The 26,564-nt window shown below is 44.8% G+C and overlaps 1 protein-coding gene and 1 pseudogene across 2 annotated transcripts in view; one reads left to right on the top strand and one right to left on the bottom strand.

Annotated features, from left to right (window-relative positions):
- ANXA6 (annexin A6) overlaps positions 1–17,576 on the top strand; it is a 139,319-nt gene extending 121,743 nt beyond the window's left edge. For both annotated transcript variants that reach the window (XM_073621111.1, XM_073621110.1), the window contains 4 exons: positions 1,630–1,725; positions 4,570–4,628; positions 6,536–6,658; positions 17,150–17,576. In XM_073621111.1, the coding sequence (XP_073477212.1) occupies positions 1,630–1,725; positions 4,570–4,628; positions 6,536–6,658; positions 17,150–17,209 (338 nt within the window). In that variant the 3' untranslated portion in view covers positions 17,210–17,576. The remainder of the gene's footprint in view (positions 1–1,629; positions 1,726–4,569; positions 4,629–6,535; positions 6,659–17,149) is intronic.
- Positions 17,577–22,734: 5,158 nt separating this feature from the next.
- LOC141135806 (U2 spliceosomal RNA) lies at positions 22,735–22,844 on the bottom strand (annotated as a pseudogene).
- Between the last annotated feature and the right edge of the window lie 3,720 nt (positions 22,845–26,564).

The following is a 26,564-nucleotide window of genomic DNA, read 5'->3' as shown; positions in this document are numbered from 1 at the left end:
GAGACATATTCAAAAAGATTTGCGGTTGTAATTGCAGCGAAAGGTGGTTCTACAAAGTATTGACTCAGGGGGGCTGAATACAAATGCACCCAACACTTTTCACATATTGATTTGTAAAAAATATGGAAAACCATTTATCATTTTCCTTATACTTTACAATTTTGTGCCACTTTGTGTTGGTCTACCACAAAAAATCCCAATAAAATACATTTACGTTTTTGGTTGTAACATGACAAAATGTGGAAAATTTCAAGGGGTATGAATACTTTTTCAATGCACTGTATCTAGTTGTATGTGAAATACATTTCATTATTTAAAAGGTATACACATCTGCATTGAAAATCAGAACAAAACTGAGTGCAGATAGAAGGGGGCTCAGTGACCCAATTTTAGTCTGATGGATATGTACCAGGTCAAGTTATTGACAGATAGGATATGCCCTATAAATAGACGGCAGGAAACTTTTTACTTAAAAAGGAAAGTCTGTTTTTGGTTTTTCTTTAAAGTCAGCAGCTACAAACACTGTTTTCCCGCAGCCAGTTCTTCTTACTGCTGCAGGTCCCTGAGCTGCCAACTTGGATACAGGAGGTGGCTCTGGCTTCCTGAGGAACCACAACTGGCTCCGGACTTCACATTCCTAAAGGTGAAGGAGAAGAGTTAAAGCCGTTGTAATGGTATTTCACAGAGTGGTCCTTTACCTCCTATTTCTGGAGTCCCCCACCAGCGCTCTCCACTCCTCCTCTCCTGTATATGCACCCATAGCAAGCTATGCTGTGGGGGCACAATGCGAGTTGGGCCGTGTGCATCCATAGACACACACACTCAGTTCAGCTCCAGCACCCACCTCTTCACGGATATATGACTGACAGTAGCAGGAGCCAATGGCGCCCGCTGCTGCCTGATTCTCCTGTGATACCAGTAAGGGGGCAGTGAAGATATGCAGATGGGATAGTGCTGGATTAAGACAAGACTCAGGTAAAAAAAATGTTTTAACCTTAGAACCACTTTAATTAGGGGTATTTAGGGGTTAAGAACGTTATTTTATAAAAATCCTTTTTTTTCTACTGTGCAGGTTTATGCAAAGTAAATTGCCAAGCAGATCATAAGAAAAGCCTGCCATGTAATAGCTGCAAAAATGTTACTTTTTTCAGTGATCACTGTAGCAAACTGTTACAGTGATCACTACAGTGAGCCCACCCTTTTTTTGAACACAATTAGAACCTCAGGCTCAAATCATGTGCTTCAAAAAATAAAAAACCCCGATTCCCTGCATGTAGATTAGGGGCCAGGCGCATGGATTAGGGGACGGCGCCCCTAATGGAGAGGCCGCCACTGCATATCATGCTGCTCCCTGGCAGCTGCATCAAAAGTTATGGAGTGATGAAGAAGCCGGAGCAGCTGGGCCATCACAGAGAGTAAATAGACGTTCTCATAGGAGGAGAGGTCTATGGTAAGCAAGAAAGGAGAGGTCTATGCTAGGGAAACTTCTGAAGAAGTAAATTATCAGAAACTTAAAACTTGCACTTTTTTGTGGTGACAGGATCTCTTTAACTGCTTCTAGTTTTAGGCTCTGTTGGTAGTGTGTTTTAGCATTGTATTTTCAATCGACCCTCTGTCTCTCTACTACAGTCTTCCAGGAGTTTATCAAGCAGACCAACCACGACATTGAGAATACCATTAAGAAAGAAATGTCAGGTGATGTCAAGGATGCCTTTGTAGCTATTGGTGAGTATTGGCAACAAGATACACAGCAATGAGATGCACCCCTAATGTGTATATTTAGCCAAAACCTTTTAGCTTTAGAGTATAAAGGTCTTGGAACCCCTATCAAGTTTTTGTGTCTTCACTAGGTAGAGAGATTCACCCTCTCTATACTTCCTGTCACAAAGACATGCATTAATAGAAAATCCCAAATTTTACAGATGTCACCAGAACAAGAGGAGAGGTCAAATCTTCATCTGTTTTAGTTACAACTGTCTGAGAGGGAACATCCACTAGCTTTGTAGAGATTTCTTCTCACTTCCTGTCATGTCCCTGGATCAGGGAGCCAAAGGGAAATCTCCTCAATAGGACAAATGGAGCAAAAAAATAAATACATTGATGGATTTTAATCTTTTCCTACTGTATCCAAAAATAACTATAGGCAATAAACCTTAATTTAACAAAACATACAAAACTAAATAGGATTAATGTGATATTTTTACAACACCTGAGTTCCTTTAAAGAGGAGTTCCACCCAGGGGCTCCATTAAAAAAAAAAAATTAAAAGTCAGCAGCTACAAATACTGCAGCTGCTGACTTTTAATTGGACACTTACCTGTCCCTGGGTCCAGCGATGCGGGGGATCGAAGCCCCGCTCGTCCCCCCCCCCCCTCCGCTCGTCGGCGCCGGCATTTCAACTGTGGGCGCCGGGCTGTGGCTTCACAGCCTGGCTCCCACTGCGCATGCGCGAGCGGCGCCGCACGCCGTGATTGGCCACTCAATCACCTGGGACCTGTAATGGGTCCCAGATGATTGACAGGAGGGAGGGAGCAGAGCCAAGCCCTTCCTGTGCCTGGGGGGAAGTGATGTCACCAGCCCAGGCAAAGGAAGAGGCAGACTACGAGGGACCACCTAGCAACAGGCATTTAGAGGTAAGTAAAAAAAAAAAAAAAAATATTCAAATGTTTTTTTGTTTTTTTTTTTACAATTTTTCAGGTATTTTTGTTTTCTTGGGTGGAACCCCACTTTAAGTAAATCAGGTAAATTTGCAGCTATAAACTTTCCCTTTTTCCTGCTGTCCTTTAAAGTGGTAGTAAAGCCCCATTGTTTATTTTTACCTACGGCTAAGCCTAAAATAGGGCTTACCTGTAGGTACAGTAAATATCTGCTAAACATGCACCGTTTTGGAGATATTTGCTATACTAGTAGCCGGTGATGTCACTGGCACATGCACACTGCGCTCTCAATGGACAGTGTGTCACGGCTGTGACTCCCGCACACATGACGTTATCGTGGCTTGGCCTTTCAAACTGCTGAAGCCCGCAAACCCGGAAGGAAGACCTGATGAAGACGGAAGCCCTGACCGGATGAAGACTGTTATTATTAATAGAAGCAGTGACAGTTCGTCACTGGAGGGCTTCATTCTAAGGTAAGTCTTTCGTAATGTGCTAGTATGCAATGCATACTAGCACGTTATGCTATTATTTTGCAGGGGAAATTTTTTGAGGAGAATTTTCTTTTCGCTTTAAATGTGAACTTTTGAGTTGTTTATACAGGGCAAGGAAATTGTTCACAGTAGCCTCCTTGGCGGTTTTGCCGAGTGTGGCTCGGGGTTAAAATTCAGGACCATTAGCGGTAACCCCGAGCCACACTCGGGATTACATCGCAGGATCCTGGTGCCTCCTTACTTACCTTGTCCCCGGGATCCTGCGATGTCCCCCGCAGTGTCCGAGGGCTCCGTCCTCCTCCGAAGCCTCTCCGTGCCAGGCTCCGTTCCCTGCGAGCGTCTCGACGCAAGGGGGCGGAGCCTGGCGTCAAATTTAAAAAAAAAGTCAAAATCATAACACATACAGTACTGTAATCTTACAGATTACAGTACTGTATGAAATGATTTCACATCCCTTTTGTCCCCAGTGCTTTGGCCCATGCCCTGCATGCAGTTTTATGTGGTATACACTGTTCTTTCTGCCTGGAAACTGGAGATTGTCCATAGCAACCAAAAAGTGTCCCTTTACGTCAAAAGTGGCTTTAGACCAGCTAGAAAACAGCGATAGTAAATTAGAACACTTGCAGAATTGAGCGATAGTGAATTGTAGGGAAATTTATTTTATTACTATTTATTTTAATTTTTTTTAATTATTTATTTTTATTTATTATATTATAATTTATGTTTTTGTGTTTCAAACTTCATCATACCCGGGATATCTACTAGACTCTGGTTTGGACAGATTTAAGTGTGTTATTGTTAAGATTTACAGACCTACAATATAAAACGCCAAATTTCCATGCAAAATAATTGTACCGCTTTCAGCACCTAAAATCCGAAATAATCATACCGCCAGGGAGGTTAAAAGCATTCATTTAGATTTACCTTTCCTTTACTCCCTTGCTGGTTTTGTTTGGCCCCATGTGCAAAGAAAAACTATCTGGTACTTCTGGGTATGGGGAAAGCACGTGACTCACTTTTCGCCCCTTTCCATGTTATAGCACTCATGTTTGGTGATTGTCTGCTCAGGCACCTAGGGCTATCAAATGGGGCAGCTATAAAACATTAATGTAAAAAGTTATGCAATAAAAAAATATATGTATAAAATAAAATACACTTGATTCCAAACCATTATAGTTTCTCTTGGTTTACTATAATGGTAAATTATAGGAAACTAGTAGATATACTGTAATGGTTCAGTGAGGTTCTTTTCAGGTGTTGCACCATGTAGGATATATTTTACAAAGTAAGTTGCTGAGTTTCCTACAGTGTTTTTGCATTGTGTTATCTGTTGTGTAAATTGCTTTAGGGTTATGTTTTTATTATCATATCAAAGAAAGAAACTCTTAAACATTACCTATAATTATTTTTTCTCTTTCCAGTACGGAGTGTGAAGAATAAACCAGGCTTTTTTGCAGAGCGCCTCTATAAGGCAATGAAGGTAGGAATTAAGATGGAGTACCTACAACCTGCAAACCAAACTACAAGAGTACCTGTCATTCTCCCCTCACCTGTAATGTCTGTCAGCCTGCAACATCACAAACCCAGTAGCTTAAAACTACCATCCTCCATGCCTGCCTTGTTTTAGCTGAATTTATGGTTATTTTCTGTCTTCCCATCTATGCTTTAAAGGGTCAGACCATCCAAGTGAGATCATTTAATTATTGGTGTAGCCTGGTAGTCTAGGTCAGTCTCTGACTTTAATGCCTGAGATGCTACATCTACCTGCCACAGCTCTTGATTCTGTTCCTGCCTACCTAGGAGTTTTTGGTGTTCTTGCCCACCTTTATCTGTTCTAGCCCTTTCTGTTGCATTGACTCTTTCCTCCCCTGCCTCTGTCAGGAGAGGAAAGTAAAGGAAGTTTTTGTTTTTATTATGAGACTTGTGCATCCAGTAACTGAATTTGATATTTGTTTGGACTGTAAGCCTAGGTTCATACTGTAGCGATGCGGAAACCAGCACGATTTCAAGGCCGGTTCCGCATCGCATCTCTCCCGTAGGCAGTTCACACTACCCTCTGAACCGCTGCGGGTGTCAATACAATATTAATGACACCCTCAGATTGGTTCACAGATCGTAGCGTGAACTGTGAATTCGGACAGGAATTGGATCGCATGAGAACACCCATGCAATCCGATTCCAGTGCGGGAAAGAAAAGTCCCTTCACTTTTTTTATGCAAATCCATATCTAGTTCAGTCATACAACTGTATCGCTGAACTCGCACTGCACAGACATCGGCACCGCAGTGTGGGTTCAAATCACATGCGACGTCTCTACAGTTTGATCCCAGGCTCATATAGGAACTTTTTTTGTATGCCCCTTTGCACTGGCCTAAAGTAACCCACTCCCTCCGCATAGATGCATGCTTACCTGAATCCAACAGCTATGACCCCCCTAAATTCCAATATATATTGGTTGTCAGTTAGCCTGCTGGGCCTTTTGTCAAGGGCTGTATTTAATACCAAAGCTAAATTACTTTACATAGACATCTGAACAAATGAATAGTATGTAATAAGGCAGTGCATCGATACTGCTCTTCTACCCGTAACTGTCAGTCAGATTTCAGGCTGTGCTTTAAAAGAGAATGTACAGTATAGTAGTTTTGTAAATGTTTCCTGGTCACAACTAAAAGAATAAAGTAATAATGTAAAAAAATATCTTTTTTTTAGCTAGGTAAAAATGCAGCTTATAATGTGTATCTGCTTACCGCAAGTTGTAAAAATACTGTTGTTTACAGAGTTCAGTAGCTCAAGCTGAAATGTACACATCTACAGACAAAGTCACTGTTTTTCATTCAGACAAACTTGGACAACAACCCAGCATCTTCTACTCTCTTTAGATAACCTATAGCGCTCTAGGAACCCCTTGAATTATGCATATGGTAAAAGATAGATATCAAAATATCAGTTTAAAAAGCAAGCTGGATCAACGAAAGGCATATTTTGATTGGGTGCCTGTATTTTGCCCTTAATGAGTTCACCTTTTTTTTAATGTTTACATTGCAATAATTGCTGTTTGGTATATTTATTGAGGTGAATTTATCAAAACTGGAGCAGATAGGATCTGGAGCAGCTATGCATGACAACCAAACACCTTCTAGCTTCAGCTTGTTCAGTTAAGCTTTGAAAATAAAAGATAGAAGTGGATTGGAGCCATGCACATCTGCTCACGTCTCTTGCTGCTCCAGTTTTGATCAATGCCCTTCGATCTACCGAAGGAACAGCCATGCTACAAAGTGACCAGCCTCTGTTGCTTCAGTAAAATCGACCCTAATGGGTATAGAGGTAATATAAACATATTTAGTGAACAGACACACATGTAAATGCTTACTCATGTTATTTCCACAGGGAGCGGGGACAGATGAGCGGGCGCTGAGCAGAATCCTGACATCCAGAAGTGAAACTGACCTGTATAACATTCGTAAAGAGTTTAAGGATGCTTTTGAGAAGTCTCTGCACCACTGTATTGAGGTAATGAAAAGACAAGGATAGACTGATGTCTGATCTTTATGTTTGTTATGTAATCCTAAGGGCTCTTCCACACGGGGCGGATCAGTGATGATCACTCCGCCAATCCCCGCTGAGCAGGAAGATGACAGGTCTGTCTCTGCACACTGTGCAGCGACGGACCTGTCAGAGCGCCGCTCTCCCCTATGGGGGATCGGGTGATGATGGACCGTAGCGTCCGTCGTCATCCGTTCCGATCCGAAAACGAATGGAAAAGTAGGGTTTTCCTCCGTTACACTTTTCGGATCAGAGCGGGTCGGATGTCAGCGGACATGTCACCGCTGACATCCGACGCTCCATAGAGATACATGTATGTCCGTTTTTCATCCGAAAACGGAAGGATGAAAAACGGACATACGGATCGTCAGTGTGAAAGAGCCCTTACAGACCTGATTATAACTGTCATCTCAGTGTGTAAATCAAAATGATCCTGTCTGACAAAAGCTTGCAATGCATTGTGCAGGTATTGTGAAGGTGCTCTGGGGTGTCATTCAAAATGAATGGCACCACAAGGCGTGAATGCGCAATTACGTTTTAAGGGGCTCTGTATCTGAAGCTTTCTCCCGCAGTACTTCTTTTCTGTTAGCAGATGTCCTTAGTCTTCTGGGCTGAATAACAGCCACCATCATTCAACTCATTTCCTGTGAGTCCAGACCATCAGTGATCTGCCTCAGCATGTGGCTGAGCAGTGAAGAAGAAACAGCACAGTGATGAGCTCATGTGTCTGTCACTTTGCGTTCTACTCCTATCACCATGTCCCTAGTCAGCGCATGAACTGATTGGCTCCTTATGCTGCTTCTTGCTCTCACACTCTGAGCGCTGCTGTACAGGGACTGAAAGAGGCTGATACCAAGTAGATTCAGGTACTCGCCACTGAAAAAAAAAATCTTTATGAATACAGAGCTTTATTTATTATCTGCTTAGGGTTCAGCTTCAAAGCAGGTCTTCAGTTTGGCACTCATTCAGAAATGAATAAAATTAAACTTTAACAAAGCTGGACAATTTGAACTGATCCTATGATAAAAAAAAGACATAAGAGGTTACTATAAATGTAAGAACCATCAAGACTATCAGTACTACAGTGCCTTGAAAAAATATTTATACCCCTTGACATTTTTCACATTTTGTCATGTTACAACCAAAAAAGTAAATGTATTTTATTGGGAATATATTTAATAGACCAACACAAAGTGGCACATAATTGTGATGTGGAAGGAAAATAATAAATGGTTTTCAACATTTTTTTAAATATCTGAAAAGTGTGACGTGCATTTGTATTCAGCCCCCTTGACTCTGATACTCCTAACTAAAATCTAGTGGAACCAATTGCCTTCAGAAGGCACCTAATTAGTAAATAGAGCCCACCTGTGTGTAATGTAATCCCAGTATAAATACAGCTATTCTATGAAGCCCTTAGAGGTTTGTTAGAGAACCTTAATGAACAAACAGCATCATAAAGGGCCAAGGAACACACCAGACTGGTCAGGGATAAAGTTGTGGAGAAGACTAAAGCAGGGTTGGGTTATAAAAAAATATCCCAAGCTTTGAATATCTCATGGAGCACTGTTCAATCCATCGTCCGAAAATGTAAAGAGTATGGCACAACTGCAAACCTACCAAGACATGGGTGTCCACCTAAAGTGACAGGCCGGGCAAGGAGAGCATTAATCAGAGAAGCAGCCAAGAGGCCCATTTGCTCATTCTTGAAAAAGTTTCCATCCTACTCCTTTGTTTTCAACCGTAGTGATGAGAAAATTCAAACATTGAATTGACCCCTCTAGCCATCAGAATATCAAACGTTCTGAAAACTTTTCGAACAGAATTCTACTTGCGCATGGCCAGCTCTAGTAAACTGAAGAACAATCCATTTAAGATAAAATTCCCATTCACTGCTATGGGGCTAGGTCACATCTGTTCACCATATACATTGAAGCTTAGCATGTTTTTAAAAAATAGGAACATTTTTCTATGCTTATACTGTACATATTAACAGGCCAATTGAAACAATTGGTAATTCCACAGAAATGCAACTACTGTGCATTTTGTGTGTGATTTCATGCATGTGCACGTTCCCTGAGCAGCATTCTTCATTGGAGCACTGTGCATGCTGGACCATTGGAGTTCTAGACCCTTGAGCCATGTGTTGAGCAGTGGTCCAGATCTCCAGAGTTCTGCCAGCATAGGTTATTTTAACAAAGCCTTCCAGCGTATTAGTTCATTAAAAAACAAAACAAAAAAAACACTATTTATTTGGCCAGATTACATTACAGTAAAAGACAATTGCTTAATTGGGCTTTAAGTCTGCAATAACAACATTACAATGAGTTCAACTGTAGAATAGTCTGACACGTATCTCATATAATAGATATTTGGTTTTGTAGAATGTGCGCTGCAATATGAGACATGTTTCCACTGTTATTGCACTGTTATCACATTATTCTGGAATTCCCCACTGTCTTGCAAAAATCCCTTATACCGGCCTTACATCAAATGATCGCTATGGTCAAATATAGCATTTTAAACTTAAACTGCAGATTTATTGTTTAATGGAAAACCCCATTCAGGAAAGACCCCAAATTCCTGAATAGCCTGCTGATTTAATAGGACTATTTTGTGCTGTCCTGCTGTACTGTGTTACATTTATGTTTCTGGAACCCTAACTAAACCCATTTTTGAACAACCATTTATCATCGTAAACTAACAATTCCTTTCCTAAATGTGCTCTGAAAATGGTCTTTAGGAATATTTTCTTAAATGACAGCTATCATTTCATGTTCTGGTATATAAATTGTTTTAGAGTAAGGGGGAAGACATTAGACTTATTTTTTAATCAAATACCATAATTTATGTGTGATTTTTAAAGTTTTACTAAACTCGGGACCCTGCATTTACTCTATCTGGTCTCCCACAGTACACAGAAAACGAAAATGCAATTATTTTAGTAAATATAAACAGCTAAATTCCTTTTCTCATCAGCAGTGTATACTAGCAGTCTTGTGACTTCTATCAGTGTCTGGTTAAAGCTTGTAGGAGGAGATTTCATTCTCCCGTGGCTGAAATTGTTGGATGCTGACACTACTGGAGGTTGCAGTGATGCAACATGGGGAAAGTTGGGACACACTGGTAAATAAATGAATTAAGGAAAATGACAGGTCATTTTAATGCCCCCCTCCCCAGCAGCAGATACTCCCCCTTCCTTCATTACCCTGATGTTTTGTTCAGCCACCAGGAGCCATAAAAATACTGGACACTTCTGGAATGCAGGAACATGTACCTGCAGTTCTCATATGTGAACAAGTGCCTTTGAGGGGCTCTGCAGGTGAACAGCAAGGATTTTTGGGTGTAATTTGGTATTATTCAGCCCATATGGCCTGAAATAATAAAGAGCTGTTTTAAACCCTTTAAAATCCTGAAACTTCAATTGAGTTTCAGGATTTTAAAGGGTTTTGAGATTGAGATGAAAAAAAAAAAACACATTAGGCTTTTCGTGTCCTTTTCAACTTACTTGCTAAAAAAAGATGCTTATCATAGGGAGGTGCCCGTTTTTGGAAAAGAAGAAATATATATGTTTTTTCTTTAAAAAAAAAACAGCACAAAGTGCAAATATGTCACAATAGCTCATTTACATCTTGCTATAATCAGATAATAGGTTATTTCTGATGGTTAAAGGCTATGTTCACCTTTTAAAAAAAGGTTAAATGTTCAGATTTTTGAAGGTAAAAAATGTGCTTTATAAAATTTTCTTCTGGAGCCTGCAGAGCATTGCACCTGCGATCAGCAGATCACGGGTGCAAGATTCGGCTCCTGCAGAATCTCAGTGTAGCGGTCTGCCCCTACCTTCTGTATAGGCAGGTAGTTACTGGAAAGCTGGAAGATCAATGAACTATGAGAGAGCTCACCAGTGCCCTTGCGGTTCATTGAGAAATATGAGCTGTCTACCATGGCGGCAGATAGTAGTTGTAGTTCATTCTTTTACAGATCACTAAATGTATGATGCAGCGGTGTGGGCAGAACCCCGCACAGTCGGGCCCTTCTAAGGCCTCTTTCACACGGACTGTCCGTTCAGGTCCTCCTGACCTCTATGGAGCGCAGGTGACATGTCCGCTGACATCCGACCCGCTCCGATCCAGAAAAGTGTGACGGAGGAAAAACCTACTTTTCCATCCGTCTGTGGATCGGATCAGGTGACGACGGACTCTACGGTCCGTCCTCATCCAATCCCCCATAGGGGAGAGCGGCGCTCTGACAGGTCCGTCGCTGCACAGTGTGCAGCAACGGACCTGTCAACTTCCTGCTCAGCGGGGATCGACGGAGCGATCCCCCGCTGAGCAGAGCGGGCTCCGTACACGGACACGTCCGTGTGAAGGAGCCCTTAAAATGTGACAGTGAATGCGGGGAGAAGATCCCCTGCCTGCTGTCACAGCAGGAGGGTGGTAACCCTAGACAGGCAGGTGCTCTTTGGTAAATACAGGTGTAACATACTACCAAAGGTGAACTTATCCTTTAAAGTGTTACTAAACCCACAACAGTAAAATCTGTCTGTATATGTAGTAAAGCATGCTTGTTATACTCACTGTGCAACCCTAAGGGTTAATCCTCCGCATTGTGTAAAAGGCTGTTTGATGGATTCCAATCCATCTCCTGATAGTACAGAGCCCTGGGGGCACTCTGCATATGCTCAGTTTCATGTGTATTGCTAGAGGTTTTTTTTTTCCTTGGGAGGGTGCATGTGATCGGCACAGGGCCAATCAGCACTGTCCAGACAGAGGGTCAGGGTTTCTGCAGCCTCATAGGACAATCAGGGGAGAATGACAACTCCTCCCTTAACCGGACACTGATAGAAGTCACAAGACTGCTATATACTGTTAATGAGAAAAGGTATTTAGCAGTTTATATTTACTAAAATGATTGCATTTTCATGTTCTGTGTACTGTGGGATACCAGATATAGTGAATGCAGGGTCCTGGGTTTAGTAACACTTTGTGTCACATGTAGGAGACCTTAATGTCATAGCCCCTTACACTGCTCTATTAAAGCTCAGATTTAGCTTATAAACAGCTTTACCTGTAATGAATTATGTCCCATGTTGTATAGACAGCTGTATCCTGGAGAAATCTTCACTGCAAGGATGCCTGTCCTCTTCCAGGTCTTTTAACTTATGGCGCTGCAATGGTTAACAGCTTTGGGCCTTCAGACTTAAAACTATCACAGATGGCCTTTTCCTCCTCCTCCACTGAGAAAAGTTCCTTCATTGATTACACTGCTCGTAACACAATTTGTGAATGGGGGAGAGAATTCTGTCACAGATCGTGTTGCAAATAGTGTAAACAATAAAAGAAGGTTTCTCATTGGAGGAGAAGCAACAAGGGGGCATGTCTCCATCTGACCATCTGTACTGCTGATCTGCCTGAAACTCAAAGCTGGAAACCATTGCAGATCTGCAACTCTCAATAATTCCTCTAGGTGGCAGGAACATTTCTAAACCAAGGACAAAATAAGAGAGAGACTAGGGCGATTGTGCTCTCTTTTCTCTCTCTCTTGTTTTGTTCTTTGGTTTACATTCTTACAACATAGTTGTGTACTGTCCCATACTTGCCAACAGTCCTGATTTTCCCGGGACAATGCCGATTTTGGGACCCTTGTCCCAATCGGAGGCTGTCCCGATTAAAATCCCAGGATTTTGCTTTTGTCCTGGGATCCCCAGCTGCTTCTGGCTTCAAAAAAATGGCCGCCGCCACGACATCTCTTTCCAGGCTAGCAGGTTCTTTCCCCTTGTGTTCAGTGGAGAGGGGAGGGGCCTCCAATCGTTGCAGCCAATCGGGTTCTCTCTTCAGTGTACAAGTAGGCAATTTTCTTGTACACTGAAGCCGGGGTTAGCTACACGGATCGGAGGCGTCTCTCCACTGAACACTGAAATGAGACCTGCTAGCCGCATGGAGCTCAGCTGCCGCCAAACCCTCCGCCCCGTGGCCTGCTGCCAATCTGTGAGAGGCAGAGCCAAGGGACTCTACTGCACTGGAAACACTTGATCTAAGGAGGCACTCCACTGGGGACACCTGATCTAAGGAGGCACTCCACTGGGGACACCTGATCTAAGGAGGCACTCCACTGGGGACACCTGATCTAAGGAGGCACTCCACTGGGGACACCTGATCTAAGGAGGCACTCCATTGGGGACACCTAATCTAAGGAGGCATTGCACTGGGGACACCTGATCTAAGGAGGCACTCCACTGGGGACATCTGATGTAAGGGGGACACCGCTGCGGGACACCTGATCTAAGGAGGCACTCCACTGGGGACACCTGATCTAAGGAGGCACTCCACTGGGGACACCTGATCTAAGGAGGCACTCCACTGGGGACACCTGATCTAAGGAGGCACTGCACTGGGGACACCTGATCTAAGGAGGCACTCCACTGGGGACATCTGATGTAAGGGGGACACCTGATGTAAGGGGGACACCGCTGCGGGACACCTGATGTAAGGAGAGGCTCCACTGGGGATACCTGATGTAAGGGGGACACCGCTGGGGGACACCTGATGTAAGGAGGGGCTCCACTTGGGGACACCTAATGTAAGGGGGACACTGCTGGGGGACACCTGATGTAAGGGGGACACTGCTGGGGGACACCTGATGTAAGGGGGACACCGCTGGGGGACAACTGATGTAAGGACGGGACACCACTGGGGGACACCTGATGTAAGGAGGGGACACCGCTGGGGGACACATGATGTAAGGAGGGGCTCCACTGGGGCCACCCAATGTAAGGGGAAAACCTGATGTAAGAGGGACACCTGATGTAAGTGGGACACTGCTGGGGGACACCTGATGTAAGTAGGGGCTCCACTGGGGACACCTGATGTAAGGGGGACACCGCTGGGGGACACCTGATGTAAGGAGGAGACACTGCTGGGGACACCTGATGTAAGGAGGGGACACTGCTGGGGGACACCTGATGTAAGAAGGGGACACATGATGTAAGGAGGCACTCCACTGGGGACACCCGATGTAAGAGGGAAACCTGATGTAAGAGGGACACCTGATGTAAGTGGGACACTGCTGGGGGACACCTGATGTAAGTGGGACACTGCTGGGGGACACCTGATGTAAGGAGGGGCTCCACTGGGGACACCGCTGGGGGACACCTGATGTAAGGAGGAGACACCACTGGGGACACCTGATGTAAGGAGGGGACACCGCGGGTGGACACCTGATGTAAGGAGGGGACACCTGATGTAAGGAGTGGCTCCACTGGGGACACCTGATGTAAGGGGGACACCGCTGGGGGACACTTGATGTAAGGGTGACACCGCCGGGGGACACCTAATGTAAGGAGAGGATACCGCTGGGAGACACCTGATGTAAGGAGGGGACACCGCTGGGGGACGCCTGATGTAAGGAGGGGACACATGATGTAAGGAGTCCACTGGGCACACCCGATGTAAGGGGGAAATCTGATGTAAGAGGGACACCTGATGTAAGTGGGACACTGCTGGGGGACACCTGATGTAAGTGGGACATTGCTGGGGGACACCTGATGTAAGGAGGGGCTCCACTGGGGACACCTGATGTAAGGGGGACACCGCTGGGGCACACATGATGTAAGGAGGAGACACCGCTGGGGACACCTGATGTAAGGAGGGGACGCCATTGGGGGACACCTGATGTAAGGAGGGGACACAGTTGGGGGACACCTGATGTAAGGAGGAGCTCCACTGGGGACACCTGATGTAAGAGGGAATCCTGATGTAAGGGGGACACTGCTGGGGGACACCTGATGTAAGGAGGGGCTCCACTGGGGACACCTGATGTAAGGGGGACACCGCTGGGGGACACCTGATGTAAGGGGGACACCGCTGCGGGACACCTGGTGTAATTAGGGAACACCGCTGGGGGACACCTGGTGTAATTAGGGAACACCGCTGAGGGACACCTGATGTAAAGGGGGACTCCGCTGGGGGACACCTGATGTAAGGGGGACTCCGCTGGGGGACACCTGATGTAAGGGGGACTCTGCTGGGAATGCCTGGTGTAAAGAGGAACTTTGCTGAGAATGCCTGATGTAAGGAGGGACTCTGCTGGGGGCACCTGATGTAAGGACGGACTCTGCTGAGAATGCCTGATGTAAAGGAGGGACTCTGCTGGGGGCACCTGATGTAAGGACGGACTCTGCTGGGAATGCCTGATGGCATCTGGTGGCAGGTAACACACTCAGGGCTCCCACTGATTCTGCATTATGGTGAGTTGAATGATTTAATTTTATAATATAATGTAATAATAGAAAAAATGCGCTTCAATCATCCTGACACCATAACAACGATGGTGCCAGGATGATTGAAGCGCCAACCCCTGTTGTTTGGAGTATCTTTATCTGCTGATTGTTAAACTTTCTGGAATACACATATTTCTATTGTGGTGTAGGATCTGGGCGTGCTGTCCCTCCATCCCTCTTTCTTTACTTCCTTCTCTCTCTTTCCCTCCCTATTTCTTTATTTTTATCTCCCTTCCTCTTTCTCCCTTTCTTTCTCCCTCCATCCCTCATTCATCTCAGACTCTAACCACACCCCTTGAGCCAGGCCCCTTTTAAACCACACCCAATATTTTGCCTAAACAACGCCCATTCCTCGCCGCAGCATTTTGTTTCTCCTGCTATGCCACACCTACAAACGCATGCCCACCCCTTAATTAAGTGTTCTTGCATAGCAAGACCACTTACTGTTATCTCACATATATATTATTATTCTTATTATAGCCAAATTTACCACCCAAACGCCTCCCACAGTTTTTACACTACATAGACAAGTTATATACCGAAACGTGCGGATTGTTCCCGATTGGTGTGCTATTACTTTGTGGAATGTTTCGCCAAATGGTTCACAAAATATCGTCGTTTTTGCGGCGAAATTGGTCCCATAGGAATGAATGGGGAAATGTTCAAAACTAGAGTGGGAGGTGACAAAAGCTGAAAAATCAGGACATGATTTCTAAACTGCCGCCACTCCCTCATTTTCAAGCCCACCTACACAAATCTTATATCAAAACATTCAGCTATCCCTGCTGCCACTAAACATGTCCACGGCTAAGCCATAGTCCTGATAGTTTTCACAATATGACCATTTGTTTGCAACTCACGCCGTCCATTGACATTCATTGAGACTACACTCTAGCCCCTTCAAATTTGAAGGGCAATTTCTAAACTGCGACTGTGCCTTCATTTTTAATATTTCAGAGACATACTATGCATCAACTTCTAGGTCTGTGTCTTGTGATTCTCACATTATAAAGATCTTCGCTGTAGGATTTATAGTTTTAAAATACGACTGTTTGAAGTACTGCACAGTTATTACAGCTATCATGATCCTGTGTATTGAGCAGTGGTTATGAAGCATAAACAGGACATGAGCGTTGCTAGGAAACAGTGAATGTAAACACAAGATGCTGAGACCCCCCAAATGCATGTGGTCATACCTTCATCTACTAGGCTTGATAATGCTTGTAGACTACTGGTGGAGGCAAGAACACTTCACACAATTTCCCCAGAAATTGTAGCTTTTCTAGTTATAATAAGACCACTTGCTCTTAATGCGTATCTAAATCCAAAAACAAAATGTTAATATATTTTAGCTTACTGATTCTTAGGTGTGTTGGCTGCATTTGTTTGGCTTTTTTTGTTAAGGTTTTTTCCTTTATTTTTACCTGGTGAGCTGATCAGTAACACACTTAGAATGGCTACACCCACTCCTCCACACTATCGGTGGAGGAGCACCGTAGTCACATTTCAACAGCAACTTTGTCAACATATGGAGAGAGTAGTGTTAGATGGACTGTACCCAAGGGTCTGTCCACATCATGTTTTCATGGTAACGCACATTACTGCAATTCACTATAAATCAGTTGGTGTGATGCATTCCAATTCATCGTAGATGGCACCCCAAAGTGCCTTACGATGTATGGCAGTAAAGCCCATCTGCCATGTTGCCGTACATATGCGTTGGGCAGTCGGCAAGAATTTAAAGGAAGTTGAACAATGTCATATTTACTGGTAGGTAATCAAACTACTGTATGTTATAGGGAAATTGCTACTGTATGTTAATGCTGGTGACAGACTATATCTTTTATATAGGTTTTAATTTTGTCCATAGTTTCACTTTAACTTCCTGCAGCTCCCTGGTTAAACCTGGTACAGGAGTTGCGTTATTATATTTTATATACAGTACCACCTGCTGGATAAATATGGTAATGCTGCTGATATACTGTGAATGTATTCTGTATCAGGATTGGACACACCTGAAGTATAGGAGATGACAACAGGAAGGATGACCCTCTAGCCCTCTAGCTAATTTCTATATAGAAATTATAAAGTGAATAGAAGTAAAACCATGCTTTTTATCTGACCTAATGTTGTCTAGAATGTTATACTATTTACAGCCTTCTCTTAATTATTTTTTACAGAGTGAAACATCAGGGGACTATCGCAAAGCCTTACTGACTATCTGTGGAGGAGACGACTAAAAGAAGAATATCAAGTTATCCTTGAACCTGTCAGTTGTTGGCGGAAGCCCACACACCAAATGTCTTCATGGTAGATAGTATTGTGGACCTTCTGAGAACCATGAAACTTCACCTAAATCTTCACCAAAAAAACTGATTGTGCACCAAAGAAATACATAGTTGGGGGAAATGGGGTGGGGGTAGAGATGGGAACAGAAGACCTGAAGAAATTAAATGGAAGGTATATACACTACCCTTCTGTACCAGATAGTGCTGTGTACAAGACGCAGAATGAAGGTACTTTCAACACCAAAGCCAAATTTTAGATCCTTCACAAGGGTGATAGGATCCAGCCAAGATCAAATAAAGGGTCTCAGTGGTTATCTCACATGTTGTTATATTTATTTAATATGTTTACAGTATATGTATACAATATTGTGTGTGTGTATGCACATATACAATATCTCACAAAAGTGAGCACACCCCTCACATTTTTGTAAATATTTTATTATATTTTTTCATGTGACAACACTGAAGAAATGACACTTTGCTACAATGTAAAGTAGTGACTGTACAGCTTGTATAACAGTGTAAACTTGCCGTCCCCTCAAAATAACTCAATACATAGCCATTAATGTCTAAACTGTTGGTGAGTACACCCCTAAGTGAAAATGTCCAAATTGGGCCCAAAGTGTCAATATTTTATGTGGCCACCATTATTTTCCAGTACTGCTCTAACCCTCTTGGGCATGGAGTTTACCAGAGCTTCACAGGTTGCGCTCTTTCACCTTTGGTTTTGAGGATGCCCCACAGATGCTCAATAGGGTTTAGTTCTGGAGACATGCTTAGCCCGTCCATCACCTTTACCCTCAGCTTCTTTAGCAAGGCAGTGGTCGTCTTGGAGGTGTGTTTGGGGTCGTTATGTTGGAATACTGTCCTGCGGTCCAGTATCTGAAGGGAGGAGATCATGCTCTGCTTTAGTATGTCACAGTATATGTTGGCATTCATGGTTTCCCAAATGAACTGTAGCTCCCCAGTGCTGGCATCACTCATGCAGCCCCAGACAGTGACACTCCAACCACCATGATTGACTGTAGGCAAGACACACTTGTCTTTGTACTCTTCACCTGGTTGCCGCCACACACGATTGACACCATCTGAACCAAATAAGTTTATCTTGGTCTCATCAGACACAGGACATGGTTCCAGTAATCCATGTCTTTAGTCTGCTTGTCTTCAGCAAACTGTTTGTGGGCTTTCTTGTGCATCATCTTTAGAAAATGCTTCCTTCTGGGATGACAGCCATGCAGACCAATTTGATGCAGTGTGCGGCGTATGGTCTGAGCACTGACAGGCTGACCCCCCACCCCTTCAACCTCTGCAGCAATGCTGGTAGCACTCATATATCTATTTCCCAAAGACAACCTCTGGATATGACGCTGAGCATGTGCACACAACCTCTTTGGTCGAACCATGGCGAGGCCTGTTTTGAGTGGAACCTGTCCCATTAAAGCGCTGTATGGTCTTGGCCACCGTGCTGCAGCTCAGTTTCAGGGTCTTGGCAATCTTCTTATAGCCTAGGCCATCTTTATGTTGAGCAACAATTCTTTTTTCAGATCCTCCGAGAGTTCTTTGCCATGAGGTGCCATGTTGAACTTCCAGTGACCAGTATGAGAGAGTGAGAGTAATAACACCAAATTTAACACACCTGCTCCCCATTCACACCTGAGACCTTGTAACACAAATGAGTCACATGGCTAATGGCTAATTGGGCCCAATTTGGACATTTTTACTTAGAGGTGTACTCAGTTTTGTTGTCAGCGGTTTAGACATTAATGGCTGTGTGTTGAGTTATTTTGAGGGGACAGCAAATTTACACTGTTATACAAGCTGTACACTCACTACTTTACATTGTAGCAAAATGTAATTTCTTGAGTGTTGTCACATGAAAAGATATAATAAAATATTTACAAACATGTGAGGGGTGTACTCACTTTTGTGAGATACTGTATATAATATATATACAATTTACAACTAAACTTTGATTGGTATCAGACTCTTGCAGTCTCTGTACAGCAGAGCTCAGACTGGGAGAAGGAGAAGCCATACAAATAACCAATTAATTGTGCTGCATTGCACGGTGGCAGGAGGAGAGGGCAGAATGACAAAGATGTATTCATCAGTTTGTTGTTCTACCGTATGGATTCCCAGTTAGACTCTGTTACCCTGAAGGAGTCACCAAGACATTTTGATAAAGAGTCCATGCTTGTGCAGCTTTCATAATCTGTTTTGTATTAATACGCAGTGTATGCAATCCTTAAGTTAGATCATTATTGCTTCCAACACTGCACCTGTTTAGTAAACTGCAATTACTCTTTGATCATTCGGCCAATTACCTATTCTGTTAAACTTCCACATTTGTGCTCCCAACAGCCCCTTTAAAAAACACTTTTTTATCACATTTGATCTTTCACTCGGCATGATCCAATAAAATGTTTAGAGGACAAAAATACATATAAACTGAAGCAGGATGAACAGCACAGAAGCAAGAAAGATTGTGTGGAAGTGTCAGAAACCATAAACCAGACGGAGACAAAAAGTGCAGTTAAAATCACACCTTTAATGAAATGGCAAGAAACACAGCTTAGGAACACAGCCAAAAAACAGAAGCCAGGGTTTGGATGCCAGAGCGGGTAATCAGACAAGCAGCGGGTCAGGAAACCAGAAGTCAGCATAATCAGGAGCAAAAATCAGGAACAGGAGTTGGAAGGGAAGGTAGCCTGGCAAAGTCATACATAAGAGCACAGAAAGGAAGCACTTAGAGATCTTAGACCACACAAGGGCAAGGAGGAAATGAGCTAAACTGGCTAAATAGCAAAAAGGGGCTGGCTTTAGGCTGGGTAATGAGGCAGGTTAGCTGAGCAGCTTCTGAGCACTGAAAGAAAAGAGCTGCTCGTTAAAGTGGATGTAAACCCGACGTCATAATGTAGAGTATAAGATTTCCTATCATTTGAGCCCAGTCTTGCCACAAAGAGTTAATCCAGCTCTGAGCAATCCTCTTTTATTGTTCAGTGAGATAAATCTTGACAAACAGAGAAAAACTTTGTCAAATTCTCACCCTTGCTGTGAGTGACAGGTGATTTACATATCTTGTGCACTAGCCTAAATGACATGCATTATTTTTTAATTCCCTCCCACTCCTTTCTTCTTCTTAAACTGAAGCAGAGTAACACACAGTTTACTCTGCTCAGTTATCACAGGACACAGGAGCGATCGTTAATGAATGCTCTGTGTGTCCCATTCAGAAAACAAAGTGGCTGGTAAATGACATACCGGCCCCTTTCTCCGCTCTCCATTCTGACAGACCCCCCCCCCCCCCATAGCCCATGGGAGAGAAGGAAGCCAGCTGCGGGGGACGAGGGGGAGGGAGGAAGACACAGCAGGGCGGAAGTGGAAGACACGGAGGGAGACAAGATAAGAAGGGGGTGGAGAACACGGGCGCTGGATGAGGAAGACACAGGGGACAGTTAGGGATGATCGGTGCAACGGAGACAGCTGTGAGCAGCGATCTCCCTGCATGGCTTTTCAGGTGAAAGCCGTGGGAGGGAGAGGAGAAGCAGATGATGAAAAGCCATGCGGGAGATCGGTGCTCACAACTGTCTCCATCGCACCAATCATCCCCGACTGTCGCTGGACATTCATGTGTGCAGATTGCAGGACTGACAGGGGGCCGTAAGCGTGCTCTGCTTTTACCCAGAACTTGCTCTGCCTCTCCTGTGCACGCTCTGGCCAAGGGGAGTGTAGAGGTGGGTGGGAGTCTGCTGAAATCATGACTCCGCCCACCGAGCACCGATAAAAGACACGCCCACTGAATCCGGAGTTTTTAGGGGCTCCAAACAGCTAAAGGGGAGACATTTGACAGGTAAGGATACATGCAGGAGGCATGTATATCCTTATAGTTCAGCACTATGGCAGTAGTTTATAATTGATGAGAGTGGGTTTACATCCACTTTAAGTAATGGGAGCCCAGCTCTGTCAGTACCTCCTCCTTAACTACCCTTCCCTCTCAAGGGGGGGGGCACCAGACTTGAGGGGAAAACGTATATGAAAAGCACAGAGGGCAGGAGCATGTACATCCGAGGATGAGACCCAAGAGTGTTCCCCCGGACCGTAACCCCTCCAGTGAACTAGATATTGTATGTGTCCACGAAAACTATGGGAGTCAATGATAGATTGTATCTCATATTCGTCATGGTTGTTAACCTGAACCGAGCGAGGGCGTGGTACCGGGGTGGTATAGCGATTACATACCAAAGGTTTTAATAAGGAATCATGACATATGTTGGAAAGACGCATGTTGGAAGGCAGATCTAATGCGTAGGCCAATGGGTTAACCTTATGGAGTATATTTTTTCTTTTGAAAGCCCATGGCGTTGAAACACACTCAAAAACTTCACCTGGTGTCAAAAAAATGTGCACACACATAGAGAGTGAAACATAAAAAAGTGCAACGGATACACAAGCCCTCTAAAATCAGAGGACCTTGCCCTGAATCCCCCGGGGCGTTAGGCTCCTGACGGGGACAAGGGTACTTACACTTGGTCCATCTGGCCAAAACCAGACAGACCCCTTTCTCTGGAGAGACTGCCGAAACAGATCCCCCCCAAGTACTCGGTGTGGCTCCCCCGAAGGGAGACCCCATGAGAGAGGGTGAACCAAGCCAAAAGGCCATGTCCACCCCCAAGACTTTCATAGCAGGCCCGAGGACCTGCAACCCTACTCATCACACAGTGCAACAAACCGTGTACATAACAAAAAAAATACAAAAAACGTGACACACAAAGGAAATAAATAAAAAGAAGGTGGGGGAGAAGGAAGTAGAGGAGAGCGAAAAGGTGGCCATTGTGCAATACAATGGCCAGGCCCTCCGGCCAGGAATAAAAAATTCCTCCGGTCCCAGCCAAAAGTTCCGGCCCTCCGGCCAGAAATAAAAAATTCCTCCGGTCCCAGCCAAAAGGCCCGGCCCAGGAGGCAGGTACAAAAAAAAGCGTGTAATGGTGCAGTGACCATGGTGCCTTAAATCAAAGTGACCCTCACTCACAGTGATCTTCAGGCACCCCTGGACTGCCACTCCAGGAGCACATACACCATAGGCTTTCGTCACCAACCCTGCCCAACGACCCAGACCACAGCAGCCCCCACTCCAGGCAGGAAGGCCTGAAGTTCTGGAAGCTTGGGGAGAGCCCGGACCTCAACAAGCTCAACCCTCGCTCCCATCACTCCCTCCTAATTACATTCGGGAAGTACTAACTGCTCCACCCTGGTGCTATAGGCGAGTAAGCATTCCTTCCCGAAAAACTGTTGAGCTAGAGCTACCCCAATCTAGACCAGAAGGCCAGGGACCGACCTTCTGGTTCAGACCCAGATGCAGCACCCGTCCTCACCAGGAGAACCCTTCCGGATAGCTCGGACTCGGTCCCACTGACGTCTCGGTGGGCGTCCAGACACCGGCACTGCCCAACCAACCTTCCAAGTCCACTGACACCATTGGATTTGCATGTGTCCTCCCTGCTCTCGGGAGTAACACAGCGCCTCCTCTGGAAACTGATAAGAACAGATACTACACTTGATCTTAGCCAAAAGGCCGAGAAGCGAGAACCTTATGGAGTATATGGAAAAGCCCAATATACCGAGGCGCCAGTTTTAGTGATGGTACACAGAGTCGGAGGCTACGGGAAGATAGCCAGGCCCTCTCCCCAACTTGGTAGGGGGGGGAATTGCAGTTTGTACCTCTCCCTGGAGCGTTACGAGGATTCTTGGAACGGAACAGAGTTTTCGAAGATGTTCCTTGCAGGACGACTGTATCAGGGAACATGGATGGCTGGAACCCCTAGGTCGCCATAAGCCGAGTTAATTGGGAGGCGGCATTAATGGAGCTATTGTGAGCAAACTCCGCCCAAGGTCCAACCATTTGTTATGGTGGCCTGAAGTATAGCAAAGTAGGAACTGCTTCAAGGCTTGGTTAGCCCGTTCTGTGGCCCAATTGGATCGTGGGTGATATGCCGAGGAGAAGGAAAGCTGAACTCCCAACTGCACAAAAGGCTCGCCAAAACCTGGACACAAACTGGAACCGAAAAACCAGTCTCAGACGCATCAACTTCAAGAATGAAGGGTAACATCGGATCAGGATGTGCCAGCACTGGAGCTGCAGCAAAAGTGGCCTTGAGGGATTCAAAGGCTTTAATAGAATTCGGGGAGCAATTCTGTGGGTTGCGTTCTTTTTTGGTCATATCCATCAGGGGTTTGACCAGAGAATAAAAATTACCAATAATACATTTCCGATAATAATTGGCAAGGCCAAGAAAATGTTGTAGAGGATGTAGACCTATGGGTCGAGGCCACTGTAAGACTGCAGATAGTTTCTCTGAGTCCATCGAAAACCCAGAAACAGATATGACATAACTCAAACATTTAACATGTTTACGATGAAACTCGCACAATTCCAACTTGCAATACAGGTTGTTCTCTCTCAACCTCTGAATCACATGGGTGACATCTGTGTGGTGGTTTGCTAGGGATTTAGAATATATGAGAATATAATCAAAGTAAACCATCACACATTACTGCAGAATAACATTGTTAATTCCTGGAAAACTGCAGGAGCATTGCAGAGACCAAAGGGCATTACAAGGTATTCATAGTGTCCGCTCCTAGTATTAAATGCAGTTTTCCATTCATGGCAAAGAAGGTTTTATTGAACATTCACATATTATCCATTGATCAACGTCACCAGTTTTGCAATTACATAGGATTTGTTATATCAGATATCGTTCATGTACATACATACAGTGTTTATTTCAACTTTGCTCTCCATCTCACTGCGTCACTCCTGCAAACCAAAGTTCACCTTTTCCTCATCCCCCCCCCCCCCCCCCCCCCACCCGCACAACTTATAGTATAGAAACTATTCTGCATCTCCTCGTTTTATTTACAGAGATTGTAAGAGTCTGGACATCACTAGCTCTCTCGGGCTTAGCCCCGGTGTGTCCAGCCAATTGGACCAAATTCGTTCAAACCTGGTAGGGCACCCTCTGTGTTGATAAATATACTTCTCCCTTATGAGGGTTTGTCCCATGTGTTCCACCCATGTGCGACTAGTAGGTGGCTCCACCGACTTCCAACCCATAAGTATAAGTTTTCTGGCCTGAAATAAAGCTCTGGAGAACGCGACCCTGACCAATTCTTCAGGGATCTCATCCTCCAGGACCCCCAGTATACAGCACATGGGGTCCATGGGGACTTTCGTTTGAAATACCTCATTGAGCGTACCCATCACCTCCCTCCAATATCGGTGGAGCTTCGGGCATCTCCACAGGAGGTGGATAAGGTCCCCATCATGCTGACGACAGCGGGAACATAGAGGGTCTACTGTCCTGTCCATTTTAAATAGCTTTTTTGGGGTATAGTGCACTCTTAACGCTATAAACAATTGGGAAACCTTTTGTGCAACGTTAAGGGAGCACGTGGATATAGACTGCAAGGCCTCCTCCCATTGCTACTCTGTAATCTGTCCAAGGTCCCTTTCCCAAGCCAGCATTGCATTGCACGGGTATGCTCGCAGGTGCCTCACTAATAACATCTGGTAGCATTGAGATATAATTCCCTTGGTCTCACTACTGGATTGCAACACATGGAACACCGGCGTGGGCGACAGTGTCCAACCCCCCGCGTTCCCCTGTGTAAGAATTGCATGTCGCAGCTGAAGGTAAAAATAGAACATGTTATCTGAAAGGTTAAATTTATCCTGCAGCTCTGTAAAGGAGAGTAGTTTACCGTTTGCGAATATTTGCGACAACAGTTTAACCCCATGTTTGCGCCATCTTGGCCCTTGTAATAGTTTATCCAGCTCCATATAAGAGCGGTTGCCCCATATTGGGCTGAAATCAGTAAAGCCCTGCACCCCCTGAAGCTGTCTAACCTTATTCCAAATTTTTTGTACTAGTGATAATGTTGGGGTCTGTTTGTTGGACTTTGCAAATAGCTGTGCCTCAAGGCCCATGGGAATGGTCTCTGCCCCCGTCGCCATTAACATCAGCCGTGCCGACGAGCCTTTTGGTTCTGGTGTCATAGAGCCGACCAGCTGCTGCAATTGGGACGCTATATAGTACAACCAGGGGTTGGGAACTGCCAACCCCCCACTGTCCTTTGATTGCTGCAGCTGCTCCAGCTTAATTCTGGGGTTTTTGTTGTTCCATAGTAACCGACGGAAGAGTGTATTCACTATTCTGAAAATTTTTAGTGGGACCACTACAGGAGTATTATGTAGGAAGTATAGCAACTGTGGCATTAGGATCATTTTAATTAAGTTGGCTTTGCCCGCCAAGGACATCTTCAGGTTGTTCCAGGTATTTATTTTATCTCGAAAACGAGAAAGCAAGGGGTAGATGTTTAGGGCGCAGTAGTCTCCAATCCTGGGCGCCACTTGTATGCCCAGGTATTTGAAACCAGTGACCAGGGGAATGGGGCAGCTATCAGGGAGTACAACCCCGTGATCTCCTTCCAACAACATCAGAGCCGACTTGGACCAGTTGATGGTTAGCCCGGAATAGTGACCGAACGTCTTTATTATGGACATCACCTCCACTAATGAGTGACTAGTGTCCCCTAAGAAGAGTAACATGTCATCAGCATACAACATTATTTTTTCATGTAGATTTCCGTATTGGAAACCCTGTATCTGGGCGTTATCTCTTATCAGGGCTGCTAGGGGCTCTATCGCGATCGCAAAGAGCAGGGGGGACAGAGGGCAACCCTGCCTTGTCCCCCTTCCCAGAGCGAAGGCGTGCGAAACCCTGTCTGTCACTCTAATATTGGCCTGAGGGGACGCATACAGCAACTTAACCCAAGCTATAAACCGTGCATTCATGGACCTCTTTAATCCTCATGAGATTGTATGCCCCTCTTAAATCGAACTTAGTGAAGACCGTTGCTCCTTTTGAGGCAGTCAAATAATTCCGTTATCAATGGAATCAGACAAGCATTTTTAACAGTAATGCATTGAGACCCCTATAATTAGGGATGAGCTTCCTGTTCGAGTCGAACCCATGTTCGACTCGAACATCGGCTGTTCGATTGTTCGTCGAATAGCGAACGATATGGGCTGTTCGCGCCAAATTCGTGTGGCGCGTCATGGCCCATAATTCACTGAGGCATCGAAGTGCATTGCTGGCTGATGATTGGCCAAACATGCACTATGACCCGCATGCTTGGCCAATCACAGCGCCGTTGTGGCTTTGGCCAATTATGGCTCAGGGGGTTTAGAACACGCCCCGCACTATATAAGGCCGCCTACATGGCGGCCCTGTGTAGTGTGTTC

The sequence above is a fragment of the Aquarana catesbeiana genome, linkage group LG03 (assembly GCF_042186555.1).
Source record: "Aquarana catesbeiana isolate 2022-GZ linkage group LG03, ASM4218655v1, whole genome shotgun sequence".
Taxonomy (NCBI): domain Eukaryota; kingdom Metazoa; phylum Chordata; class Amphibia; order Anura; family Ranidae; genus Aquarana; species Aquarana catesbeiana.
Note: the sequence above shows the minus strand (reverse complement) of the source record. Positions and strands in the feature narration are given on the sequence as shown.